Source organism: Battus philenor, unplaced genomic scaffold (assembly GCF_028537555.1).
Source record: "Battus philenor isolate CCGP_79_NKW_IND1 unplaced genomic scaffold, ilBatPhil1.0.hap1 SCAF_12, whole genome shotgun sequence".
NCBI lineage: Eukaryota > Metazoa > Arthropoda > Insecta > Lepidoptera > Papilionidae > Battus > Battus philenor.
In genome coordinates, this window is record NW_027181674.1 from 7,390,945 (window position 1) to 7,411,573 (window position 20,629).

General features: G+C 31.1%; 2 protein-coding genes across 3 annotated transcripts in view; one reads left to right on the forward strand and one right to left on the reverse strand.

Moving 5' to 3' along the window:
• Nucleotides 1–1,753: 1,753 nt before the first annotated feature.
• Nucleotides 1,754–7,343, reverse strand: LOC137932815 (T-cell activation inhibitor, mitochondrial). 2 transcript variants are annotated; one of them, XM_068776490.1, is made up of 13 exons: nt 7,248–7,343; nt 7,055–7,175; nt 6,765–6,882; nt 6,558–6,693; nt 5,984–6,088; nt 5,788–5,902; nt 5,560–5,662; nt 5,348–5,439; nt 5,048–5,148; nt 4,828–4,974; nt 4,174–4,305; nt 3,080–3,224; nt 1,754–2,050 (listed from the first exon to the last, which is right to left on the reverse strand). In XM_068776490.1, exons 1-13 carry the CDS (start codon nt 7,268–7,270, stop codon nt 1,964–1,966), a joined length of 1,425 nt encoding a protein of 474 aa, XP_068632591.1. In that variant the 5' UTR covers nt 7,271–7,343; the 3' UTR covers nt 1,754–1,963. The 2 variants fall into 2 exon arrangements, with proteins under 2 accessions (XP_068632591.1, XP_068632590.1); XM_068776489.1 differs by having other exon boundaries at nt 1,755–2,050; nt 5,788–5,905.
• A 576-nt stretch (nt 7,344–7,919) lies between these two features.
• The window catches only part of dpp (decapentaplegic), a 34,485-nt gene continuing 21,775 nt past the window's right edge, over nt 7,920–20,629 (forward strand). Inside the window, exon 1 of the mRNA XM_068776192.1 lies at nt 7,920–8,642. The gene's annotated coding sequence lies outside the window, so the exon portion shown is untranslated. The remainder of the gene's footprint in view (nt 8,643–20,629) is intronic.

Here is a 20,629-nt window from a genome sequence, read left to right on the forward strand (position 1 = left end):
CACATCAGTAATACAAGGTTGTCTTAATAATCAAAGTCGTGCTAAAATGGAATAATTTTAAAAATACGTGACGGTTTTTTTATTAATTTTTTGAGGATAGCAGTGCCTAATCACATGATAGGATAGGTACTTTACCTGCGTCATCCCGGTTTAATATTAAATTTTCAGACGCCCGTATAAGTAATGTTTATCATTATTATAGTGTTTTTGTTACTTATTAATATATGTATATAATAATTTAATGATTTGTTTTGTTTAATAGATCGACGGTTGGCCTGTTTGAATTTGAATATTGAAGTACAACCGAAACCTGGTTAGGGGTTAGGGAGGTTAGAGTACCTGGTTAGTCTATAGCGAACTAAAATCTTGGCGGCTTCTTCATCCGTTGGAATGTACTTTGTCCTGAGTTCGAAGCTTTCGAGAAAGTCTAAGGTCCTAGGGTAATTTGTTTATTGGTATTATTGTCATAAGTGGTGAATTTTGGGTGATGCCTTGTAGTGGGCGTCTATTGGTTGACATGATGATGTTGATGTTATTATCCACTAAGGGCCATTTATGGTGACCGTTGTATTTGTCATATGAAAAATGTTAGAAAACCTTATTTGATAGAAACTAGAATCAGAATGAGTTTCCACATTAGACTTTTCAACTTAAACCTATGGGGGTCCCAAACCCCACTTAACCTACAAAGAGCCCACAACTTGGTAACTTTTACATTCTTAACACATTAGTAAAGCAATTTATTAGCCACCGTTACTATCGTTTAAAAATCCTGCATACAATAATGGGATAAAACTCACGATAAAAGTTTTGGTTTAATGAATTTCTTTAATTTATTACTTTATAATTTAGGCAAATTGTCCACAAAATAATTACTAATTTTATGCATTCGAGAAAGGTTTAACGAGCTTATCTTTATTTTTAATACCAGTAAAGCTATATAGATATATACACGGCATTTATTATACAGTAGATTCTTGCTTTAGGCGATTTAGACAGAGTTTAGTATATGTATATGTTTAATGCTTGTCATTTTATTGCAATATAATACAAACTGATTTTAATAAACACGATTGCAGAATTTTTATCCGAAATATCAATTATTTCAGCTTTTTCATCTATAACTCTGCTATCAAAAACCAACAAATGTTAAAATTTCCGGACACGGAATAATGCAAGTGTTCCAAATTTTATTTTTTACCTATGAGTCATGCTGTTTATCTTTTTGTTGGCTAAGGGCTCCCTCGGAAGAATCAGCGCTAAGCTCTTGAAGAACTAAAAAGCATCTGGGACGGATATAATACATCTGCATGTATGCAGTCAGATATTTTGTTCCTTTTGTTAATCTAAGAAGCGTAGGGCGTCCATATACGGGACCCCTTGCTGGTCCGTGTTGTCTACACCAGAACCTTAAGGTCCGGGCTGTCATCTGTACAGCGCACTATCTGGCATGCCAACTGCCACTTCAACTTGCCAATCCGATGGTCTGTTAATTACTTTTTTCGTCTACGGACAAGAGAGCTTTTGTTTCCGACCGTGATGTAGGTTTATTGAAATGAGAAATAATGAAAGTTACTACGATACGAAAGAAGAGGAAAATATAAATCTGAATGTATATTGTATATCTAATAATTATATTACATTTTTAACATGATACAATAATTTTTGTACTTAAAACAGGTGAAATCGTGATAAGAAATGTAAAAATGTTTTAAACATGTTCGTAAAATATCATTTATTTCTTCAACAGATATGTCACTATATACAAAGAAAGAATATAATAAACCAACTAATATAATGACATCACACTATGTGCAACATTACGTAATATATATTTTAAAATTCTTTAGTAGAATTCATTACCATATACTATTATTTAAGTAACAAAACTATTTTTAAGCATTAGAAGGAAAAATAGCTAATTGTTCTATGAATGCAGGTATTTCCTAAACTTTGATTAGTTTTATTTAAAATCCCACGGTATGCATAAGACGCCTTCTGATAATACGGAGTAATAATGGGTGACGTAAAGAATATTTCCTCGGAGTTTCTGAAACAAAAATTATCATACATATTTATCTTTGTTTGTCGCAACTTGAAATATGGTAAATTTTGCTTTAAAAATACCGTGATTGCACCATCTCTATGAAGCCGTAAATTTATTGGAAGAGCTATTGGGATTTAAAACACTATAACTGGTCTTCGCAAAATGTGTTTGGTTTGATTTTTCTGAATAATCTATTAAATAATACTTGTATCAAATAGACAAAGTTAATATTTATTAAAAATATCACAGGGGCGTTCTTTATAAAAAAAAACTAAATAATTCTCTAAGAATGTCAACGACGCATTAGTAACGATAAGTATTTTATTTCTTAAAATAAGATAAATTCTAACTTGTTAGTTTTACACATTTTGTAATAACGCCCAAAAAACTAGACAGACCCACATAGTTTGCCTTAGAAAAATGCCATAAATATTGCAGTTTTTTTTTTTAAATAAAAATCCAATGACAAATATCGGATGTAAATAACTAGGACGGGCATCCTTAAGGTTAAATTATCCGAAGATCATGGGGGAGGTTTATGTCCAGTAGTGATTGTCCTACGGCTTAAATTTTGATGATAAAATCAGGAAGATTTCACCATCATTGTCATATCAGCTGATATTCGCATTCTGCAAGGTATAGAACTCTCCCATAAATCGCCCTGATGGCCGATCTTGAGCTGCCCACATCTAGCGACTTCCCGCGACAGTAAGTAAATTGTCGGTCAACCTACTGAAAGTACTTTTTTTCTCGTGGTTAAATATAAATTTAAAAAGAACAGGAATGCAAATTCGCATACTACCGTAGTTTTAATAGCGGTGGGCTCTTGCCTCAACTTTTAGGATAGAGCTGCAGCTCTTGACCTGTTATCATAGCCATACCCATTTACCGAGTAAATATAATGGTAGGTACCCCAGGTAAATTTATATTGAAATATTTTTTATATCAGTAATTTTAACTTTATAAACTCACATTTAAAGGGAATAATCAATAGTAAAATTTTAAAATAAATAGGAATGAAAAATTACTTACAGTATTTAGTTTATCAATCCTAGTGAGCAATCTCTGGCAGCACATAATCATGAGAGCCGGTGTAATACTGTCATCCTTGTGGAGTTCCAACAGACCAAAACGATCTTTAACTTCCACATATAAAGCTTTTTCTACGTGTTTGTTTCTGCAAAGATATTTTTAATTTGTGATTCAACTGAACGAATCTTACAAAATTAGACAGCCCTTCAAACCTTTTGGAGGAGGTAAAGCATTGATGAGGTTTAGATTATTACTCTTATTTACTAATTAAGTTAAATGGTTGGGTTAAATCTTGGTTGGGTCCATTACATTAGATCTATACTAGACTCTTAGATCTTTGACTTCAAAAAAATCAAGGATAATTGATTTTAACTTAACTTGCAAGATGACAAAGGATTAGAATGTACCTTTGAATATTATCATTCCTTTTAAAACATAATAATAAAAAATGGAGCATACACAAACACTAACTGCATCAATAAGTAAGTGTGATATGTACAGCGATGTAAATTTGGAATCAAATATTTCGTTTTACTAATGTAACATTAATAGTTAACTGTCACACTAAACTAAAGCGAGTTTAGCGACCCTTGTGCACATCTGCTTTGCATGACGTTATGCTGCCATCTTTTCTTTGCAACGTAGTCAACTTGCTTTGCCCAATAGACGTTCTTTTCAAAAAACATTGAAGGTCTATTACCGTTACATTATATGTAATAGTATCGAATTCTTAGGCTATTTCGACTGATACTATTCTAAGAATAGCTCGTTTGAAATGGACGTCTGAGGGGCACATCACTCGTGCAAGTGATGACCGTTGGTGCCGAAACTCAACTGTTCACCACGAGCTGGCAGACGCGGCGTGGGTAGGCCTCCCCCAAGGTGAACCGAAGACATAGTTAAGGTCGCGGGAATTCACAGGATGTAGGCAGCGCTGGACTGGTCATCGTGGCGATTTTTGGGGGAGGCCTATGGCTATAAGTTGAACAGAAGAAAAAGAAGGTCGTTAAATAGGCAACATTAGCTCGATCAGTTGCTGAAGTCTGATTATGATCATTAGGATCTCTAATAAGTAAACTACATTTAATACTTACATACTATATTCTGTAAGGAGTAATGTTGCTTCGTCCAGGTGATTGGTTATAAAGGCTATGAGTTCATCGGCGGGACAGGATGATGGAGTTATAAACTGCCCCGTTGGGGACACCATAAGTGGACCCGCCTCGCTGTAACAAGCCGTCACTGTTACTCAAAGGTAAAGATGTCTTAATGATGCATGCTCAAGTATATTACTACAAGAAATTAGTGATAGCTGTATAGGTAATGTATAGCTCATTTTCTGAAAAAAAAAACTTGTAACATATATTCACAATCACTTTGTATTAATAATCACTATGAAATGTGGTACATTAATCTATTTTTTACATCGGCGATAGGTTAAATAACTTCTGAGAATACTAAAGTAAATAAAAATAACTTATTATAATATGTAGAAATCTAAAGCTACATACAGGCAATCACTCTTTATAAACATTACATTTTTTAAAGAATTACAATTTTAGGGTTTTATGAATCATTTTACAAGTAATAAATAATATTAGAAACATATTATCAGTTTCCTAAAAATCTGTAGAAATTTATGTAAAATAATTATATCAGAATCATATTCGTTTAATTTAAAGTATAAAAAAGATATTTAGAAAAAAAAAACTTATTAAGAAATATATAAAAAAACAGGTAATACTCACGGCTCAACAACTATTTCGTATTTACTAAGCGATTCTGGAACTGTCGGTGGAAATTTTTTACCACGTCCATAAAAATCGCCTATTGACGTGACCAATTGTCGCAAATGATTACAATATTGCGTTGCGGAAACTTTGGGCATAAATTTCCTGAAAATCCATGTATTTCGTATTTATTTTAAGTGTTCAAACTCTTAGAAATATATATCTAATTATCATTTACCTTCTACATATATGAATATCTCTTAATATACTTGACAAAGCTTTTTCATAATTCGGTATTTGGCTTAAAGCTCCGTCTTCTTGGCTCACTTTTTTAATTAACTAAAAATAAATTCAATAAAATATTATTTTTTCTGTGGTGTATAAAGCTATAATAAAATTAGTCCATGTGCTATATAATATTTATTATTACCATAACAATAATCTATATTATTATTATTGTAATAAAAAAAAAATTTATTATTATTAAAACAATAAGCTATAGTAATAAAAATTATCCAGGGAAACATGATAAACTTACAGATAACCATTCATTTCTAACATCAATAATATTGAGAAACACGTCGCCGTCTAAGCTCACACCAGTAAATTGCCCCAAAGCTATTGTTCTGCCTTAAACAGAAAAAAAATTATATTATTGATTTCATAGAGGAAATTTACTATTTAAATTTTAAAATATTTGAAACTTTAGGTAAGTAAATCTGCAGTAAATTTATTCAGACAATGTACTACCTTTTAAATTACTCATGTCCTTTGAATGTTGTGAGGCAAGAGATACAAGACTCTGTAGAGCTCCTCTTATATGGCTAATGTTCCAACCACTGTCATATTTAACCTAAAAAAGGTTAAATAATAATCTTTTAACTGTTTCCATAAAGGTATCAATTACTGATTATGAAAGATATAAATCATTGTAAAAATATATATATCATGCTACAAATTTCATATAATTTTACCAACTTCTTTTATACCGTAAGTTTTGCAAAGGTCCTCAGTCAATGACTTTACATGATCCCTGGTTGCTTTTGTTGATTCATACTTGTCTTTTGCTAGTTTACTGTTCTCGTGGACCCAGCTTCTAAAATATGCACAAAATATACTACTTAATTTATGTACAGTTATATAAATAAAATCAAAGAAATATAAAGATATGTACATTATATTGTTAATAGCCTTTTTTTCTTTTACTTTTCTTTTCATTCTAGATGCTTGTTCAAATTCATTATTATATTCTTGATATGCTTTAGCGAAATCAGATTTGCTGAAAAAACACATGACAATATTATTGCATTTCAATATATATTAATTTAGTAAATATTACTACAGATCTATAGTAAACTATGTACATTTAAAAAACATTGTATATATATATATACACATACATACATACATATTAATATTTTTAATATAACTATTTTATATATTAAATATTAAAAATTATAGATAGTAAAGTTGATGATCTTCATATAGACTACTTTAACATCTTTATATTAAACCAAATAAATTCAAGAACAGTAAACTTTTATTACAATTAAAAACCAGTATACCTCATTTATCATAATAAAACACTAAATGATAATATACAAACATTAGTCTGTATTTAATAATATCTTTGTTTATATGCTATTTATTCTATTCTGTGAAAATGCATTTAATAGAAATGACTAGAGATTTTCTATTAATAATAATACTAAATAGGAAAGAACAAATACATAGTTTAAAATATTTACTTATATTCAGGTTTCATGGGACTTTTAGGTATTTTGTCAACATAATTGGTTGAAATATCACAGGCATTCAGCACTTTTACTACAGTTTCTCTAACATTGTTGCCATTAAGCTTAATTGTTACAAATTTGAACTGACCTGAAACAAATGATACACTGTCAAAATTCAAAAATAATCCTTCTTTTATTATTTTAATTTATTTTTTATACCTTCAGGCATGTCCTTTTGCCTTAAATAAAAAGGTAGGGCAGGTACAGAAATACATCGACTAGATTGTTGAGCTTCTATTAGAGCACTTAATTGCTGTAACGAATTTTCATTGGTTTTCTGTAATAAGTAAAATCCAACAGAAATATTAACTTTAGTGCATAAATAAAAATTATCAAGTATCTTTTTAATTCATTTTTTACTTCAAATATTGTAATTGCATACAATTTTAGCGAAAATCCTTTCTAAACCTATGGACTGTGTATTTAAATAGAAGCATAGCCTTACGTACCCTTTGTTCAGGATATTTACCAAAGAGATCTGGATGAACACTAAAATAAAAAGGTCTTAAAGCTGTAGAGATTTCTGCTGAGCTTAAATATCTACATAGTGCGCCTCCTAAATTTTTCTTCCTAGAAAAGAAATACATTGCAATATACCTAGAGACTAATGTTTAGGTACGTGTTTTATTGAAATATTTTTACCTAATTTTATTTAAACAATACATCTCATTAATTTCTTGAGATTTTGGATTTTCACACTTGTTTTCTGTTACTTATTGGTCTAAATTATTTTATTTGCGCACTATATAGTAAGCATATCATTTTTTTTTATTTTCTAATAATGTAATGACATTTGACATATGACTGTTTTGATTACAATATATTATCACAAATATTTGAACTACTAACTAACGACATAAATTCTTAACTTTTGGCCAGATTAAAACTATTACGGTATTTTGAACTACTTAATGATTCATTACTTTAAATAATTGTAATTTTCGTATAATATTTGCCTTTTAATTATGTCACTTGTTACACAACAACACTTAGGCCTCAAAAAATCAAGAATAATATTTTTTCACATGCAAGATGACAAATGTTTAATATAGACTGTCAAATATTATTAATCCTATTTACACACAATAAAATAAAAATGAAGAATAATAAAAATGTAGCATATATAATAACTAACTACATCTTTAAGAAAGCTTTTTTAGATATAGTAAGACTAATGCTATAGTAATATTCAAATTCACTGATTAATATTTCGTTTTTCTAATGTAAAATTGATACTTGTGACACATAACTAAAGCTTCTTCACGCTGTTCTGCCTGTGTTATGCATACAATTGAGCTACCTAATCAGATGCAAATGCTTATATAATCTTTCGAAGTAAAAATAATGGTACTTAAAAATATGATTTGAGATAGTAAATATCCACATTAATCCAATTTTTTCTTGAAACACAATATTGATTATTAAAATGATTGATTTGAAATTTTAAATTATTGCGATTTGAAATGCTGAATGAGAAGATTATCGCGGAAACGGACTGTAGGAAGATAACGTTAAGTAGTGTATGTTGGAGGTTAATGGTTTAAATGAGTAACAGGTGAGCATTGGAGTAGGTTAGATAAAATGTGAAGGCTGCGCGTGCGGAACGGGCATCCGGCGCGTGACGCAACGCTCGCGCAGACGCCGTAGCGCCGCACGCCCTCACCAGCGCCGCGACCCGACGAGCTGCCTCATAATTGTTACACGACGAGTTCAATAATTAAGCGATAAATATATCAGTCGAGCTGCGGCGAGAGGAGGGCGGCAGTCGAGTGTCGACCGCGTCGCGTATCAGACACCCGCGCCGAGTGATGGACCCGAAGCTCATTCGACATTTTTCTATCGGACGCCGAAGGAATCTCACCGAACTGGTTCCCGCGCAACGCTGCGTTAGTGCGCCGCTCTGGTGAACCCTTTCGCTTGTAAATGTGCCGATATTTACATATGCGCGCTCGATCTCGCGTCGAACTTTCGATCTGTGCCCGCGCCTCGACTGCCGCCCCAGCGCGCTCTACTCCCGCACCACGTGCGATGATCCACGTACGTTCTCATTTTCTTGATCGAAATGTGCGGAACTTGCTTTGTATACTCAATTACATGGTTGATACTACATCTAACACTGTTTAATATCATTTGAAAAGACCAACTGTTGAGTTTCTGATTGTCACTTCTCAACAGATAAACATTCGGAACCAGTGATAGCTTACCACTTATAAAGTTAAAATAATTGTTGATTTAAAAGTGCGTGCAAATGTCTACTCGAATATTTTGAATTTAAATTTGACTCATTTACATGGTTATTATTACAATGTATACATCAAACATTCTTAAATTTTATTTTAGAAGAGCAACTGTTGATTTTCTGGCCGGCTCGTCTCAGAAAATCAGTATTCTAAGCCGGTACCTTACTACTTACAATGTTAAAATAATTGACTTTTCAAAAATTCCTGTAAAGGTCAATCACAATAAAATAATTTGGAATTTGAATTTAATCTATCTCTGTCTTATGTCATTCTACTTTTATTTTGAAAACAGGCTCCAGCCAAGAAAAGTGCTTTTACCAATATTATTTAAAGTTGTTACAAAACAAAGTTTTAAGATGTTGCATGTCGTCTGTTAAATAACCATCTTATGTAAATATAAAATTAAAAATGTTAACGGAATAAATTACATTTATAAACATTTGCTAAACTTTATGTTATGCATGCAGATGATCATTACTATAAAAATACATTATTTGCCAAAAGATCTTTGTGTATAAGAGGTAGTTCAATGTCGTTAGTTACTTTGCTATAAGCTTCTAATATACGGAAAATTAAAACAAAATGTTTGAAAAGTTGTAAAAAAATAAAAAAAAAACTTTTAAAATCTTCTGAACCAAACCATTCCTTTAAATTCCATTATACACATGGATATAACAATTGTTATCAATACATTAGCAGTATATTTGAAAGCTGTATATTTTGAAATGAATTTTAAATAATATAGGTTATAATTATTTTTCACATGTGGTCACAAATGGCCTTAAAAATTACAAAACATAAATCAAATTGTATTTTAATACGACATTGAGAATTAAACGATAAACATGTTGTAGAGGAAAATTAGTTTCATCTGTAATAAATTAATTTATTTTATCGCCGTATTCAGAGACATTATAAATCAATCATATATATAAAAGCTAGTTATTTTAATACGTCGTAGATTTTCCTATAAAAACAAGTGAGACATAGTAGTAACATTTTATATAATCGTAATAATATGTCAGTCTACGCGACTGCTGTAAACTTTATCAATTTCTTTTAGAAGATTTTATATAGTACATTTTTGTTGCGTCTAACGTTTGCAATTACTCTTGTACTTGGCTTACCTGGGAACGAGGACAAGCATTTATTTGTACCACGTAATTTTGAAATATGACATTTTATTTCATCATCATTATATATATATATATCAATCTAGATGCATCTTATTTGTAACGGAATTTTTTACGCTTTGTTGATATTGTTAGTTATTGGCACGTATATAAAATATTTTAAATCGACAACAATTGTTTGTCATGGGAAATTATCATGCGGTTCCAAACGCAAAATCCATTTGTATATAAAGTTTAATTAACATAATTAAAATGACCGGTCCTGATTTTTTGTATAATCATTCGAAATTGATGTTTTGAAAACTTAAATAATAAACATGAAATATGGCGAGTTTTTAGTTTTTATAGCCCATGTGAATATTCAAATTCTTGTAGATCTCATATAATTGGAAATTTGATTATAACTCTTATGACGACATGGCACAAATCTCGTGTATTTACAATGCTTTAATAAATCACAACAACCAGCAGAGGTTTAAATTTTAAGGTCAAATGTCTCTTTGTGTTTTTGACATACACGTGTTACCAACCAGTATCAAGCCAATAAATTTTAAACATTCACACAATGGTTCTTTAAATTTACGAACAAGGTAAATACGAGTTTAGTCAGCAACTTGTACAGACATTCGGATATCAATATGCGAACACCTGTGATGAATATAAAATACAAATTCAAAACGTTAACATAAAATAGGCCATGAATACTTCTTTGGCAGACACGTATGCGTTATGACAACGAAAATTCTTGTTGAGATTCGAAGAATTAAAAAAAATGTTGTATTTGACCTCCAGTGTCGGGGATTATCTACTATAATGTAGAGGTCACCTGGTTTTATTGTCATTTTATTAAATATTATTTAATGAATACAATTTATGCGACCAAAGGATAACATGTTACATTAAGAAAGAGTGAGCAATATTTTTTTCATTATTATCGGGCATATTCTATTTAAAGTATAAAACGTTAAAAAAATATTTGAGTAAAAATATTTGTATAATGTATACAGGTTGATTGTCAGCAAAAAGATTTAAAGTTTTTACATCATCTTTCAATTAGTCCTGTATAAAGACATCATTCTGAAATTTGTTACATTAATTTATTTTTTCTCTGTCTTCTTGTCTGTGTTTTTGAGTTTGCAGAGACAGAACTATCTGTCTCTGCAAAATCAATAAATAATATTAATTTGTAGAAATCATAACTTTCAAAATGCTTTTTCTTATTATATTATGTATTTATATTTATTACAAATCAATGATTTTTGAATAGATTATACAATACTAATGATTGACAGCAAATGGGCTATAAATCCTTTAAAGCCTTTGCACCTATTATATACCTGCCTTTATATAACCTTAACTTATAACGAGTTATGAGAAAGTAACTGTTTCACATTTACTACTTGAATGTGTGTTAGTTTGTACATTATTATAATAAAGTTAAAAATGTACGAAGCTCCTTTAAAATTGTCTTCATTCGATTTAATACAGTCCTTTAAATTTTGAGGCCAGTTAACAGTAAAGTCACGCATTTTATTGGAAATTTCTGCTGAAAACACTGCCAATATTAAGAATTGTTTTGTCTCCGTCGCTAGTCTTCAGCTTTGATAGAGTTTGAAACTTTCGTTTCTAATCACGCTTGTGTGGGTCGAGAACTCAACAGTCAATTATAAATACTATGTCTTAAGTTCCACTGAAAAGACTTTTCTTAATATTCTATGGACCTGCCTGAGAATCCTATCTTGATATATTTGTACCAAGGTATTGACAACTTTTTTAAAACCAATACGGCTCAGTCACCACTTGACGGTTAACATCTGACAACACCTGGTTTAAAAACTTCAATGAAATCGTATAATGTCCACGTAGTATTCAGATTACTGTTTAAAAAGATTTTCTAGGTCTATCTGCTTATTAAAACATTGCTCAGTAGTAAACATTTTCTCTTTAGTGAATAAACTTTTTCTGCTATCTCTCTTGCCGTATTGCTAAAGTAGTTTTGATTTTACCACTTTTCATTTTTAATTTATTTGTTCAAATAATGGACAGCGCGTCTCATGCAGGCTGTGGTTCTTTTAAAACACGCGCGACTGTTCTAGGTGTTATTTTCATTTGCCCAGATAATATATTTTATTTTCGGACAGGATTTCACCATTTTTTTCCTTCACTACTTAAATTGTATTTTTGATAAGAATACTATGTGGAACACGGGATCTTTTTCTGTCATAAACCGAGATTTTATTTTAACTTTAAAAGCCCCTACACAAACTTTCAACTACTCACAAACGAACGAAGAGTTTCAAAAATTGCACTTAGCTCCATATTTACTTTGTGTAATGCTATTATAGCAATCTCTTTACCCTACAACTTCATTTTAATATTACAAAAATATTTTATTAACACCGGTTGGCCCAAAAAATGATAAAATATTAAATATTCATATGAGATTTATATATTGCAAATTGTAGTGTAGTACTATGTTTTTTTATTTGTAAGAGAATTTATGACTAGACCAAGTATATCATAATCATCATCATTTTAGCCGCAGGATGTCCATTCCTGGACATAAGTTTCCTCAAAGATTACCAATAAGAAACAATTGGAAGCAATCTGTATCCAATAGAACTAAGTATATAGTTAATATTAAATAAGTGCGATACAATGTTGTGAAATTGTGAAATATTTTTTTTACTTTGAAATACCTTAATGAAAATGCATTAAACTCGTTATTTATAAATAAAATCCTTCATGTACTTATGATGTATTAAATGATTTCAAATTTTTGGTTCTTCTAGTCTTTCAGTTCTTCTAGTTCTAGTCAAAATATGAACTATTATTTTTTTTAATAGTAAACAATTAATTCAAATAAGAACACAATATTTCCGTAAGTATTAATTATTTCTCCTTTTAGTAAATATCATTTATAGTTATTGACAAAGTAAAGTCAAAGTTTAATAGTAGTAAAACCATAATGAATATTTTTTCAGGATATAATGCAGATGATTTTGTGATGTTTATTTTTACTACTGCCATCTAGTAGGGAATAGCGAGAAATAATAGTTGTTTAACACTGCCGTGTGCTGGCGGTGAAGCCGCATGGCAGATATTTAGCTGCTAATTGTTGAAGCCATCAAATATTTAACCATAAAACTGTCTGTCCACACCAAACAATAATTGTTTTAACGCGTGTGAGTATTTGGGCGTAATATATAAACTTTAGTTTGTATGATGATTCACACGACCATATTTTGTAGAATAATAGCAATGAATATTCTCTATTATATTCTAATTCGTGTCTAGTGTAAATGCAATTTGATGTAATACTGTCAAGAAAAGAGTATACTTTTATTTTGTATTTACATACTATCATTTAATTCAATTTTAAAGCATAAGTTAATATCAACAGCATACAGTTTTAAAAGCAATGGTATGCAACTGTGAGCCATGATTTAGTTTTTAATTGTTATTTTAATCAACATATTTTTAGAATTTTAACACAATATTTAGTCACAAAAATCTAATAGAAAAAAATAGTAATGTTTAATAATAAACTATTATGCCCAAAAGTGCGTCAATATTGCTAATTTCCGGCTACCTCAATAATATATAATAGGCATAATAATATTAAACATGAACATTAAAAAAAAATGTTTTTTAACAAATTTATATTTAATTGACTAGGGTTGAACACTATTAATCGGAATCGATTTATCTTAAATTTATTATTGAATTTCTTTTATATGAAATATTGCCATTAAAACCTAACAAAAAAGTGAAACAAAAATTAAAAAGTAAAAAATATTAGAACATCATTTTGTTATGGCGAAAAGGCATAACTCTGTAAGTTAATATTATATAATATAATTATTAAAAGGGATATTTTTAGATGACATTTAAATTTAAAAAAAAAATCAGTTTATTGGCATCTTTAAATAGTTTGTCGAGCACACTTGTGTTGTATTATTAGGTAGTGACGATTCTAAAAGTAAAGAACTCGAAAACTTTTTAACGTATAGCAACAATCTTATAAAGTGTCACATACATAAAGTTATAAAAATAATTTTCATCAAGTGATTTTTTTTTAATAAACAATTGCAAATATTAAACCAAACAAAGAATATTTTCTTTAAGGCGTTGATTTATTATTATTCCAATGAGAGTAGGTGCAGGCCGCTGCGATTGGCGGTTATCGGAGCGTAGAGGGTCATGATGCGTCGGTTGCTGGCGCTCAACTGCTCTCAGTAGCACTACCTCTTTAACACGGCTCGCCAATAGCAGACTTAATAATAAGTAGTTTAATATTACAAAACGTCGCGCACGAAAGTCGCAAATAAATTTTCATTAATGCATTTTTATTTTATATACCAACACTAAGAGTACACATTCTATTTTATAATGTATGTAATATCAGAAAATACTATATTTATGAGTATATATATGGTAAAATAAAATAGTTACCTGTTAGGTAATAATTCTCGATAATTTTTTTACATCAATCTGAAATCTAGTAGAACAGAAATAAACTTGCCATTCCACTTGTAAGCAAGTGTAAGTATAAAACGCACGTTCCTTGACTCCTACGCCATGAAGCGTGCTTAATGGATATTTTAAGCCTCGCTAGCGTATCTATATTAGGAATTTGCAATCTATAATTAGCCTGTAAGGCAGCGAGTGTTTGTAGTGACGTCAAACATAGACGAGCTAGAAGCCCTTAAAAGTGGGCGCAGTACGATGTCCGTACGAGATCACAGCGAGCAACTTCGGTCCACGGCTATGTAGCAACAACATGTCTTACGGCGCTGTGTGTGTGAACCGGTCCTATAGTCGCTAGCCACCGTTCGATACAACTACATAATTTAAATAAATGATAAAGTCTTGAGACGCGTTGCACAATTAAAACTGAAGGCCGGTGGAACAGTACGATTTCATTTACCCGTTACGTAATTAGAAAGCATCAATCCAGCATTCGTACATAATCTACACAAATTGCATCAAAATATAAAGTAATAAATGGTATGTACAGCTTGATACACGGATTTCAGATCTAAAACTAAACTTTATTTATTAAACATTATCAAAGTATTCTCAAGAAATAGATAGATAAACTACTGTCATTACTAATTATAAAAATATAATTCCATTTGCTATACATATATAACATAAAATCCATGTAAGTGAATTTCAGCGAAACTCAAACTATGTAAGGGACCTGGATTTTGGGGCTCATGAGTATAGAATCGACGGAAAAGCTAAAGCGAGTTGCGTGTGCTAGTTCGATTGTGCGAGTAAGAGTTCTTGTACGTCATATATATAAGAATTGGTTGTATTATAGGAATTTTTCGACATTATAAAAAACGCCATACGAGAGTTGCAATAACCATCAAAGCATCTTGTAAAAAAAAAACTTAAAAATAATTTCTTTTTACAAGATGCTTTTGCCTAATACATCACATTTTCCAATTACTTTGTTGTAAATATTAGGCAGAGAAAAACTAGGCCAACGTCTAGTTATTTGGGATTTGTTGATAATTTATGTATTCTATAGGTTGGCTTGCTCATCAGATCATAGCAACCAGGTCTAGACTTTTGACGATGAATTTGAATGTGACATTTAAGACAAATTAGCAAGAGAACTATCCTATGCCGTTTCGATATGCTTGTTTTGAAGTTTTACTTTCTCAAACTTTTCCATTTTGGACGTAGTTGCGTCATTCAGTATTGAAATCCTTTGTTTCTCATATCTTTCTTTATGTACTCTCATTCAGGATATCGATGGGGGTCTGAAATACAGGATGCAGTTTGTGTGCTTTATCAACAAATTTGTGTGTATTGCTAATGTAATTATCACTTTTCATATTATTAAGGGTTATTCCAGGTAGTCATTGTATCTATTTCATCTCTGTTACGTAAAGACTGTGATGGTCCAAAAAGTGATACTCGTAGCGTGTGAATTCTTAAAACTTTGTACATGGGTACATTTTCGCTTCATAGCATCCAAACGTCGTCAGAGGACGCTTGATGCTTCCTACGGTTGTTTTGGAAATGTATGAGGAGGCCTATGGAAATTGTTCTGCAGCGACTTTTCATAAAGAAATTGACGATTGAATTGAATTTTATAATAGAGGTTCCAATCAGTAATGGCTATCGATCCTTAAAATAAAAAACCCATTCTCGTCGGTGACGGGTAATAGACATTATCTTTTTTAGAAATGTCCTAAGCGGATCACTATGTCGTGATGTACGTTTAAGTACACTCCGCATTCCGTTCAAAATACTTAATGCGCGCATTAAATGTAATAATACAAAGATAACTTGGGGAAAATAGCTTTTTGTAGAACAATCTCCACATACGATGTCTAATAATAAATATATAATGAAAAAAAAAAAACATTTTTACCATTAATGACTTAATATTTTTATATTCATCTTGCTTATTGTATTTAATTTTAATGCACTTTGGTATCATAAATTATTTTAATAGACGTATAAGAATGTTATTCAAGTTGTTAAAAAAAATGTGAGATAAATAGGTACGTATATTTAACGTATACTTAACTATACGGCTTTCACATAAAATATATTAAAATTTTAAGTATAAAAGCCATATTTACCAAGTCAAAAAAAGTTGATGACAAAAACAATGATTTACGTTAGGTAATATGAAAAAACGTTTAACACACTGGTTTAGCAATTCGTTAATATTAAATAAATTAAAGAAGTATTGTTCGTCGCGGTTGAGTCAACTCCTATGAAATCCACCCATGCTTTTTTATCAAGTACAACTTTATTACATTGTATTCTGATTTGCAGGAATTTATAAGAATTGTGCGATTCCAGGAAGTATTACGCAATTTAAATGAGCCTGGCCACTCATATTTGTTGCAAAAAATGTAAAATTCAAGTACTTGTTTCTAAGATCTTTTTATCTGTGACTATATTCTGTATATCATGCCTTTGATCTAATTTTCTATGGCTTTTTCAAGTTTCATATTGTCTGGTATTTCCACAACGGCCATCTTGAACGCAATAAGTTAACGTGTTTTCAGATAAAAGTTTAACGATACAACCCTTTACTTGAATCTTACTTTTAGTGGAAAACAAGAAGTTCCTAATCAAGGTTGTAACGCGGATGAGTAAAATTTTCATCTTGTCCTTTAATTCACCATTTACACGTAAACAACATCGTGAAAACTATGCTATGATATTGCAAATTAAAATAAATCTCTGTGTATCTTATTTGTCGGTTTTGTTGAATCAATGTTCACTAGCACCTCTTTTCTTCAGTAACAGCAGTCAAAGGGCGTATACTTCTTTCATCATCCTTTAAATTTAGGCAACCGTAATTAAGCTTGTACACATTTGCGCTATCGGAGACACATTGTCAATAAAAGCTTCAAAAATCATTGCGCGAAAAAATATCCAACAACGATTATTTTTTCTATGACACATTGATATATATGTGTGGAAATACTCAATGTTTCAGTTGTACCAACGCTAATGAAAGAAATGGAATTTGGAAGATTTAGAGAGAGGGTTCCATTTTCTTGTGTAGGAATAGGGGTCCGATCTATGACACAATATTATAATGTTTGTAAAATATTAGTCATATTTAGACTTAAAAATAATCGAATTATTAAAATAAATTGTAACGCCTAAGCACATGAAAACTTTTTTAGTAAAACTGTCTGAGTGGTCTGGTATTAATATTAATGTATTATATGATAATGAATGTTATTGAAGATTGAATATCATTATTTATTTGATAGCAATTTACACTATCATTGATGTTAATAGTTAACCATCAACAGATTACATTTATGGCTAAATAACAAGTAATAAAAATTCAATGTTACGATTAAATATTGAATATACCTAAACCATTAATTAATTATGTAGGTTTTGATTTCTAAGCTGTTAAAACAAGTTATGCCATAACAAGTTTTTAAGGTTAGTTTGAACTTTAAATTTCGCCTAGTCTGTGATGAGTATTGTGTTTGAGTTCGTTGATTTTCCTGTAAATTGTTTATTAATTGTGAATAACTTCGCTATGGTGAACAAAAATGTTACTGTACAATTTCTCTTTGATTAAGTGTATAGAAACTTACGCTTTTTTATACTGGAAAACTATGAGAAGGGCAAAACTTTCAACCGACAGGGAGTGAAGCGTCCTTTTTATGTCATGTACAAAGGATTTTGTGTTTTGGAATACAAAGAACATACGTAATACCAGTATACGAACGAAAAACGATAAACTTACCACTAAGGGCCGTCCATAAAATACGTTACCAAATTTCACTCTTTTTAATTCACCCCTTCGATTTCGCGCTATAACTTGTAACTTTTTCTACGACCCCCTGGAAGTTTTTCGTTACAAAAGCTAGACTTTCCCTCCAAAAATAATGGATACCGGTACAATTTTTTTATAACAACGAAATTTAACTAAATTAATAAAAATACGTAATAGAATTGAGTGATTGATTTTTTACTTGTTAAAATGTCCAAGGCTATCTTAAATATTCTGTTTATTTATAATTGGCATTGAAGTATTTTCACGGTTGTCGTCACGTCTTATTAGACTCCGTCCATTCTTTCGCTTCTGGTCCCTTGGAAACCTTAAAGCTTTTTTAAGGTAAAGAGGTTCAATCAAAGCGCTTGTCGCCAATCGCCAACGTGTTAATATCAATAGGCAAACTTAGCTAATTAGTTACAAATTTAAAATTCATTCGTATTGTGGCTCATCCCAATTACGGATCTGAAAGTAAATAAATTATTAAATTTATAACTACTTTTACCAACCGGCCTTGTCCCATAGCTTGTGTATCACAGGAGTCGCCAAACTCAGATTGTTCTAGATAGAAGTGTTGCTGGAGTTTCTTCTGCCACTTCGGAAAGCGCTTTTCGAAATAGTAGCAATGCTCATCAGGTAATAGCAGTTAACGAAGTCTATATTCGGCTTTCTTGAGCGCCTTTGAATCGCAATGCTGAACGGGTATAATTGACGAGAGACAGCCCAAGCCAATGTCTATTCGAGGGGGCTCTTGAGTATGGTAACTGCACGGAGCTTCCGCGTAAGCGACATGTGTGTGACGGTCCGTGCAGGGGCTTACCAGAGAGCGCTCGTGCTTCACTACCTTAGAAGAGGTTTTAGGGTAGGCGCCCGCCAAATAACAGCTGTCTGCTCAAGTGACATTTCCAGATTTTTATATTTAGATCTGGCTAATCAATTCTTTATTTATCTTTGCTCCAAAAATATTTCAAATTCAATAATTGGTAATGCAATTGTTAAATTATTTATTTGGAGACATAAGTGGAATTAGAAGGTTATAAATAATTACATTATCTATCAATGTTGTAATAATTACACGACATAATAACAAATTCTATTTATTGCATATGTACACATGATTCCTTAACCAGTTTCTTACATTGAATCACAAGTTCAAATGTGTATTTAATAAATCTACTTACATGGCGATAGAATGAAATTACCGTTGATGTTATAAAGTGGAAAGGTTTATCTAAAGGTACAAACGACAGTTGTCTTTAGCCTACCATAATGGGAACGAGCCGCGTGCTGAGTACATGTTCCGTGAGTTTTAATTAAGCAATCTGCAAGTACGCGCAATATACGCTCATAAACAATTTTTAATCTTGTTAATTAAGATCATTGTTACAATGAACGTCTTCTTCTGAACTTGTCATATTGTGTACTTGTTATATAAATTGTAATATTATTTGTGATGATATGTGGTACACTTGACTTTTATTGTCCACTCTTGAAATTTTGCTCTTGCGTTGCAAGAACGAACTCCTACTGGCACAAGCCCTTTGGTATTCTTTGATGTCTTTAGTCAAAACTACGAGAACTCTTTCATATACAACGGCATTGATCTAGTAGCTTAACGTCCAAGGGTGGAGCGGGAGCTACTCACCTGTTATTATAAAGACGCGAGCAGAATTAACTCGTGTGCCACGGTAGGGCGAGGGCATACGAGCGACGGATCACTCTGAATCCGCTGTCATAATCTTGTTATGGGAGTAAGAATAAGTTCTATAACCTTCCTTGAGGTGCGGCAGTGGCTGACGACTTATAAACGTTCTAAAACAACTGTATATTTTCGCGAGTAATGTCTGCAAAAGTTAAATTTATCAAAAAGTTTAGTTTCTTCGTTTTAATTCTTATTTTTAGTCTTTAGTATTTTGAATCAATTTTTTTATATGTAATATGTTTAAAAAGTTTGTATATCGAGAGGTTAAAAAAATTATCGCTCGTTAACTACCAATTTTAAGTATTTACGGAATATAAACGGAAATTATTAGAGATATTGATAGTACTCTTTTTCTTTTACCCTTTAAATATTCCACTGATTTGTAACGAAAATTAAACTGGTTCAACTGGTCGTAGGACAGTATAATAACATTAATAAATATTTAAATAAATTCCTGTGAATTTGATTCACACACACCAATTGATAGAGGTTATTTGGGTAAAAGCTTGATGGTTTTCAATAAGTTTATTTAAAGAAAATTGCTTCAGAAAAATCTAATAGACTCTTGATTAATATTTTCATCATTTTACTATAATATGCAAGGCGATTTCCCCAGAAAATACCCATGTGGGGATGTGCCATAATTACGTCTGGCGATTGCAGTG